General features: G+C 33.5%; 2 protein-coding genes across 2 annotated transcripts; both read right to left on the reverse strand.

The window, feature by feature from the left end:
* LOC104787875 (chaperone protein dnaJ 15-like) lies at window positions 1,862-4,039 on the reverse strand. Its single transcript, XM_019245545.1, has 11 exons — window positions 3,921-4,039; window positions 3,670-3,796; window positions 3,468-3,550; window positions 3,244-3,355; window positions 3,061-3,165; window positions 2,937-2,987; window positions 2,753-2,842; window positions 2,564-2,672; window positions 2,344-2,492; window positions 2,208-2,261; window positions 1,862-2,059 (listed from the first exon to the last, which is right to left on the reverse strand). The coding sequence occupies exons 1-11, from the start codon at window positions 4,037-4,039 to the stop codon at window positions 1,862-1,864; spliced, it is 1,197 nt and encodes a 398-aa protein (XP_019101090.1).
* Window positions 5,160-8,146, reverse strand: LOC104787877 (chaperone protein dnaJ 15). Its single transcript, XM_010513526.1, has 11 exons — window positions 7,765-8,146; window positions 7,392-7,515; window positions 7,228-7,310; window positions 7,021-7,132; window positions 6,831-6,935; window positions 6,638-6,688; window positions 6,403-6,492; window positions 6,198-6,306; window positions 5,971-6,119; window positions 5,837-5,890; window positions 5,160-5,645 (listed from the first exon to the last, which is right to left on the reverse strand). Exons 1-11 carry the CDS (start codon window positions 7,890-7,892, stop codon window positions 5,418-5,420), a joined length of 1,233 nt encoding a protein of 410 aa, XP_010511828.1. The 5' UTR covers window positions 7,893-8,146; the 3' UTR covers window positions 5,160-5,417.

Genomic DNA, 8,582 nt, shown 5'->3' on the forward strand with positions numbered 1-8,582 from the left:
TCTGATAAAGCCTTGGTGCATGTGCTAGTATATATATATATATATATATATATATATATAAACAATTCATATGATCACTATAGTTGCCTTGCAAAGACGGTGCCATATTGATCCGTGATTTCCAGATATAAGCAGCCACACACATATTTAAAATTAATAAACAGCCACATTTTATGCCTCACATCGAGGAAGCAACCATGGAAAGCTGATATACATTTCTTTAAGACTTTTTTAAAAGAATTTTCTTAGGTTTTGCGTAAGATGAAGAGGTAAACAAGTCACAAGTGTATGTCAGACTGATTTTATCACTTAAAAATGATTATAATATTTTGTTGTTCTTTTTTTCTTTTATGGCAGGATTTGTAACTGGCTTACTGCGTAAACTATTAAAAAACGCTCACAATTTTCTATTTTAAATAAGTTAATTATGATCCCAAACATCAGAAGCAAAACATATCTACTACAAGTTATTGATTTGTACCATGAATCCTACCAATAGCCATTTCGTTAGCCGCCGGCACAAATTATTGAATTACTTTTATATTCTGAAATCATGTGGGTTTGGGACCTTGGGTCGAACTAGTTGCGTGAATTGTGGTCAGTGCAGTGCGAAGATGCTTGGTCGCTCTATTATGTTATTATTTTCATCGAGTTCATCATGTCTTGTAGTAATTGTTAATCATTTTAGTTTTTTTAGTTTTGATTTATTTACCTTCATAAATTAATAATAAAATTTGTATGTACGTTGTTGGTAATGGTTTTGGGATTTTTATTCGTACTAAACAGTTTTACTACCCTTTGCTTATATTATATACAGTTTTCGTGGATAACCTATTCGTACTAAAACAGTCATGTGCAAAAAATTTGACGTAATACGAGATTTGGTAGTTTAGAAAATGCTACCGAGTGGTTAAAAAAATAAACATTGAAGCAAAAAGTTACCAAGTCTTGCGTTTTATGATACAAAAAGAATACGAGATTTGTTGGGTTTTCAAATATTTAGTTTGTTTTAGTTTATATGGTTTTAAGTTTTTAGCCATTTAAACAATACCAGTTACAATTATTTTAAATTATTCTCTCCTATTATACTTTGTAACTACATTGTTGTTTAGTCCAAAGCTTCAAAAAGTCAAAACAGGTCAATCGTTTTTATTAGTCGACCTTTTGAAAATTTATAATAATATTAACATAACCCAATAATCATTCTACTTTGTGCGTTGATTTTTATATAATTCGACATCCTTACTACTTATTGACGATGTTTAGTTGAAATCTAGTCATTTGACATTTCAATCACTTTAAAAATACTTTGATTAAGAAAAGAGCAAGTAACTTCTAGCATACTCATACAGACTAAAGTTTGAGAATCACATTAAACATATTTAGCTTCGACTTTTTCCTCTCTATTAGACATCTAATAAATTAATAATACATAATTTCCCAATTTTTTTCTTGTATCGAATGAAATGAATATTTCACGATCAGTCTTTAATTGTAGTTTTTGTTTTTTTGGAAATTTATTCTTAACTTGTCCAAATGTTCTAGTTGAGGGCCCGATGCTACAAGAATTTAAACCTACTTTTCTAACCAGTAACCAACATATGGCCCAAAGTGAATAAGAGTAGCCCTAATAAAGAGTGAAGCTGAGCTTAAACACCCAAATTGAAACACTTTCCGATGACCACAACAATCTTTTTGCAATAAATTAAAGAGCTTATGGATCTTTCTCTCTTAAGATCGATCATTCCGATGAAAATATTTTTACCTTAAAGAACCACAACATAAACGAATGAACAAAACCCATGAGCCAGTTGAGTTTTGAGGTACCGGGGTAAGAACAAACCCGGCCCACTTTCGGAGATCAAATAAGTTTCTTATGATCAGATCCATTGAGGTTCCAGTTGAACCATTTTCTTGTGGACCTGTCTTTACTCTCTTGTCCGCCTTCCTCTCCCTGAGCGTTGCCGCTACTTCCATTGCTCAATTTGTTGCCACTTTGTGTCTTCACGACAGAGAAGGACGAATGGATTGTATCCCTTTGCTTTAGCAGTTCATCCACCTGCACCATCATCCATCAAGCACACAAGATTAAACACTTGGGAGTTGTATTATGTGGTCTATGTGCTTTCTCATTGCTAGCACAAAGCTCATGCAATAAAAGAATAAAACTGTTATAAAAAGATATGAGAGATTCATCATCAACGCACAATTTGCTTCTCCTGGGTATATCTGTTGGTAACTTCTTCATAACACGCTATAGCCTGCAAATGAGTATAACAATTTATCAGGTTACATGTCTCCCTAGTAAATACTACTAACTGAGGTCAATTATAAAAAATTTACTTTGTAGTACTCTGCCTCAAACTGCCGCAACTCGTTTCTCTTTCTTATAATCTGAGCTTCAATCTCCTTCATCTTCTCTGTTGTATCCTCATAACTCTTGGCACATAGTGCTTCAATTGTGTAGGAAGAAGACCTAAAGTAGTTATCACCTAAAGAGTAACGAGAGACCAGTTAAACTAAGGTCTCAGAAAGAGAAGATATATAATAACTAACTCATTACCATAAACTGCAAATATATGTGTGCCAGCTTTCAGTTCCGAAACCTCACAAGGTTGAAGACCTTCCAACTGCTTGAAGAAAGCATATTCAGGGTCATTGGCTGCAGCTAACTGAACAATAACCGCAATGTGGTTTTCGTTAATACCTCTGCACATTCTAAGATGTCAGCTAATTATGGAACATTGCATACCTCATTGACTGTTGATTCCATGCGGTATACTTGAAAATGCAAGAAATACATGCCAGCTGATGTTACTTTGCATGTTCTCACACTCTCTTCCTGCAAGAACAAATAGAAGCATCATGCTTTCTCAGGTATTAGGATAATACTACGAACAATACTCTTTTATTACGAAGAGAAACACTCTTTGTACCTGTAAGGCCAAACTATAGCCGCCACTTGAATCTTGATCAAAATAAAGCAACTGAGAATAGACAGTTTTCGAAGTTAATCACGGCATTAATTAGGTCAAAACAGCTTCCAAGTTCCGAGCATACCTTAAATTTGCTTTGTGCTGTTGAAGTTACTCTAACAACAACCCCTGATTCAGCTTGTTGTTCACTTATTGTAACTCTAAAGAAATGAGCGCATTGCTTGTCTACCTGATAAGAGATATTAGATTAACTTCGGTTCTAATGTACACAAAGAAATAAGAAAGTGGTGTAATCATGATCCCTCACCTTCCCACTAACTGAAGTACCAATCGGAAGGCCCCTAACTGTAACAGTTCCATTCATAGCCTCTTCAAGAACATTGGCAGATACAGTAGTCTTGACAGGCGCACCTAGGTGTCTGAATGTTGACATTGATAAGGATGATAAAAAGGTTAATACAGAGGATTTGAAACAAATTGCTTTCTTGAGAGCTATGGAAAAAAAAAAAAAAAAAGGTAAACTAACTTAACCTGAACAATGCTACAAACATGGTATCTACAGTCCCAAGGTTAGACAAGTCAAATTCCATGTCCATTTCATCACCATCAAGTGCCTATAATATCAATAAAACAACAAATCTTATTATAGCGAGAAGAATGCGTTTAAAAAAAAAAATTTGATACAAGTACTTTGACAAGTGACACACTAAGCATACAAAACAAGAATCACCACCTCAAACCCTCCATTGTCATATTGTCTTCTCTTTTCAGGGTCAGACAAAATGCGATAGGAAAGTTCAACTTCATTGAAAAGATTAGAAGCTTCAAGATTGTTGTTAGCATTCTTGTCCGGATGATACCTGTCCATTCTTTTAAATCCAATATAAGAAGAGATTTCATGTTAAAGCATAATCGTCCAAGAAACAAAGGCATTAACTAGGACAAAACATATGAACAGAACAAAGGACAAGTTTGAAAGCTTACTTGTGAGACAAGATTGTGTACGCGAGTTTGATTTCCTGATCGTTTGCGTCCTTTGATACAGAAAGAACCTCGTACGGGTCTCGTGGAGCTGACGAACCTTCCACCTTTTCAGCACTCATTGTCTCACTTTTTCTTCTCCTGCGGAAAAATGTCTCAAACTCGAAGGAAGCACCAGGGGAACTATAGGATAATATCTTCAATAAAGGAATTGCACGATGAACAAATGAAGCCAGCAACGAGGTTGACGAGAGAAGCAGAAGAAAAAAGATTGTCTACGAAGACGAAACTAAATATAAGGTTTTACGTTTTGCACTAGTAAGGAAAAAATGATTAATAAGGAAGGTTTATAATTTAAAAGTTTGGATTTGAAAGATTATTGAAAGTAGGATTTTAATTGAATTTGAAATAATTTAAAATTCTGCATAAATCTAGTGTTAACCAATTTAAAATAATTTAAAAGAATCTACTGTTATTCATTTTATTGATTTTAGAATTCTATTAACAGCTAATTTATTCAATATTAAGATTTTTTTAATGGTTATGTGATTTGATTAGAATTTAATAGAAAACAAAAGAAAAATTCTTAAGGAAGGTTTATAATTTAAAAGTTTGGATGTGAAAGATTATTGAAAGTAGGATTTTAATTGAATTTGAAATAATTTAAAAACTGCATAAATATAGTGTTATTCAATTTACAAGAACTTAAAAGAATAAACTGTTATTCATTTTATTGATTTTAGAATTCTATTAAAAGCTAATTTATTCAATATTAAGATTTTTTTAATGGTAATGTAATTTGATTAGAGTTTAATAGAAAAAAGAAAAAAAAAAAGAAAAAAGGATGTAAAGAAACAATTCCCATCTTTGGAAAGAATTTGTGAAGTACATTAAAATCTTAATTTTTCTTTTCATTTTAATTCTTTTTTTTTGTCAACTCATTTTAATTCTTTTAAAGGCAGTAGTTAAATATAATACCCCCTTACAGATTAGTTTTTAAGATTTAGGATTTATCTTTTAGAATTTATAATTTGAAAGATAAAGTTTAGTTTTAACTTTGAATGGTCTCTTTGTGAAAAAAAACAAACAAGTAATGGTATTTTTTTGGAACAAAACTCAATAATTTTTTTTTTTCAAATTGCCCATATTTAATTAGACTAGTTATTGATTTAATTTTTTTAATAACACTGAAATAAAGTACATCTGAAATTCTGAATTTCATTTTGAATCTTGAAATATATATATCATCACAATGACAATTCTGTTTAATATAAAATATAACAAACAATGAATTGATGAAAGCATAATATGCATACAAAATCGAAACACTCCCCATTAAAGAGCTTTTGCATCTTTCTCCCAATATCTGATAAAACCATTCCCATGAATATATATGCCTACAAAGAGCAACTCAGTGATGAACAGTCACCAAATCACTTCTGTTCTGTCTAACGAATGAACAAAATACCAAATGACCCACAACAAATAAGCCTGTTCTGGTCAACCAAGCTTCTTATCAGATCCTTTTAGGTTCAAGTTGAACCATTTCCTCTTTGATTTGTCTTTACTCTCTGTTCCGCCTTCTTCTCCCGCACTATCCCCATCGCCTTTTGATTCATCTCCATGAGCTTTGCTACTACTTCCATTGCTCAAGTTGTTGCCGCTTGGTGTCTTCACAACAGAGAATGTTGAATGGATTGTATCCCGTTGCTTTAGCAGTTCATCGACCTTCACCACAAACCAAAAACACTTTTAGAATGATAGAAAAAAAAAAGTAAAATATTTGCTATGGCTCTTATGGTTCATGTGCACGAAGTTTACAAAAACATCTCTTTTCAGAAACATTGAGTGCTAATTAACGTAGAAAATGCAGTAAGGAATAAATTTTAATATAGAGAAAAATGATTCATCAAACGTACAGTTTGCTTCTCCTGTGTGTATCTGTTGGTAACTTCTTGAAACCGCGCCAACGCCTTGCAAAAGAATAATGGAGGTTATCAGGTTACATGTCTCCCTAAAATACTAACTGAGCTCTCAAATAGTAGAAATTTACTTTTCGGTACTCTGTTTCAAACTGCCGCAACTCATTTCTCTTTCTTAAGATTTGAGCTTCAATCTCCTTCAACTTCTCTGTAGTATCCTCATAGGTCTTGGCACAGAGTGCCTCAATCGTGTAGGATGCAGTCTTAAAGAAGTTATCACCTGAAAAGCAACTAGAGACCAGTTAAACTACAATCTCAAAATTTCTCCAGCTATCGTAAATAAAGTACAAACTCATACCATAAACTGCAAATATATGTGTGCCAGCTTTCAGTTCTGAAACCTCACAAGGTTGAAGACCTTCCAATCGCTTGAAGAAAGCAGATTCAGGGTCCTTGGCTGCAGCTAGCTGCACAATAACCGCAATGTGGCTTTCTTTAATACCTCTGCACATTCTCAGATGTCAGGTACAAATGAAAGGAAAAAGAGCTCAGAATTTGCATACCGCATTGACAGTCGAATCCATTCTATACACTTGAAAATGTAAGAAATACATGCCAGCTGATGTCACCTTGCCTGTTTTCTCACTCTCTTCCTGAAATAACAAAATAGACGCTTAATGCTGTCACGGAATCACCATGAGAATAATGGAAAAGCTGTTTTAAGAACTAGCGAAAAAATCTCTTGTCCAAAGACAGTTCAGTAATGGTGTAAAACTAAGACCAATATATGATTTATACCTGTAAGGCCAATCCATAGCCGCCACTTGAATCTTGCTCAAAATAAAGTAACTGAAGATGGACAAATTTAGAAGTTAGTCATAGTGCTAATTAGGTGATACAACTTACAAGTTAGCAACCAGGGACACGGAGCATGCATTGAATACACTAAACATTATCAAGATGGTCAGTAATGGCATTCCAATAATAATACCTTAAATTTACTTTGTGCTGTTGAAGTTACTCTAACAACGACCCCTGATTCAGCTTGTTGCTCACTTATCGTAACTCCAAAAAAATGAGCGCATTGCTTCTCAACCTGATACGAGAAATTAGATAACTTTCAGTTCCAAATACATAATGAAATGAGGTAAAAAGACAGTCATGTAATCATGATCCCTCACCTTCCCACTAACTGATGTTCCAATAGGAAGGGGCCTAACAGTAACAGTTCCATTCATAGCCTCTTCAAGAACATTGGCAGACACAGTAGTCTTAATAGGCACCCCTAGTTTGCTGAAGTGAACAATTATAAGGATAATAAAAACTAAAAAGGTTAATAAAAGACGATCTCAAGATTGCTTCCTTAATAAAGGTAAACAAACTCGAACCTGAACAAAGCTGCAAACATGGTATTTACAGTCCCAAGGTTAGACAAATCAATTTCCATGTCCATTCCATCAGCATCAAGTGCCTATAACACAACAACTCTTACTGAAGCTGCAAGAATGTGTAGTGTAGAAAACTTAACAAAGACCGACGAAGTTTATATTACCTCAAACCCTGCATTATCATAGTGCCTTCTCTTCTCTGGGTCAGACAATATGCTATATGAAAATGCAACTTCCTTAAAAAGTTCCGATGCATCGGGATTATTCGCGTTCTTATCCGGATGATACCTATATCAATTCAACAAAAACAAAGTGATCAATAATAACATATCAAATTCAAGTGTGACGATGGAAACTACATCATCCTTCTCAATTCATTCACAAATCGGAACAATCTCAGATTTCTCAATTACAACAACACTTAGAAGAAACCTTAAGAAATCAATTGTGCATACAAGACCGATGAAATTGAAGCGAAAACAAGATAATCATATTATAGCAAATCAGAAACTAAGCGCAGATTGAAACAAAGCTTACTTGAGAGCTAATTTCCTGTAAGCGGATTTGATTTCTTGATCGTTAGCGTCTTTTGATACACAGAGAACCTCGTACGGATCTCGTCGATTCGCCGGAGCTGACGAACCTTCAACTTTCTTAGCACTCATCTTCTCTCTCTCTCTCTCTTAACCTCCGCCGCTGACCACACAAATGTTCTCCGAATTCAAACGGGGATTAGCAGATCCACAACGCGTATTATTCAGGTGAATTGAAACCTCAGAAGAGAGACGATGAAGGAAAGAAGAACCAGAAACGAGGATCTAAAAGAAGAAGAAGAAGCTCAACAAATAAGAGAGATTGGGGAAGAAGATCGAGAAAAGCTAAACGATACGAAACAAAAGGGTTTCACCAAAGGAGAGAAGAAGTTNAAAAAAAAAAAAAAAAAAATCTGTTTCTTTTTCTTTTTTTTTTTTTTTATTTCGGATGACGTCATTTTTCATAAGAAAACAAAAGAAGAATTAAAAAAAAAGAAAAACACACACACAAATTCGTTTACTTTTTCAAAATTTTCTCTAATTTTTCAACGAAATATTTACTGATTTTTTTATTAAAAAATCATCTCAAGAGTCCACTATGCTGTTNAAAAAAAAAAAAAAAAAAAAAAAAAGAGTCCACTATGCTGTTTCAATAATCTTCTATCTTCTTACTAAATCTACGTATCCCTTATCCATTCAACATAATGTAAACTGACAAAATTACTATTCCTTCTTATTTTCCCTTTTATTTTATTTTTAATAGTTAAATTTAAAAAAAATAAATAATCAAAATCGAGCTTAAGCTCGAATTCTCTCCACTAC

This window comes from Camelina sativa, chromosome 5 (genome assembly GCF_000633955.1).
Source record: "Camelina sativa cultivar DH55 chromosome 5, Cs, whole genome shotgun sequence".
Taxonomy (NCBI): Eukaryota; Viridiplantae; Streptophyta; class Magnoliopsida; order Brassicales; family Brassicaceae; genus Camelina; species Camelina sativa.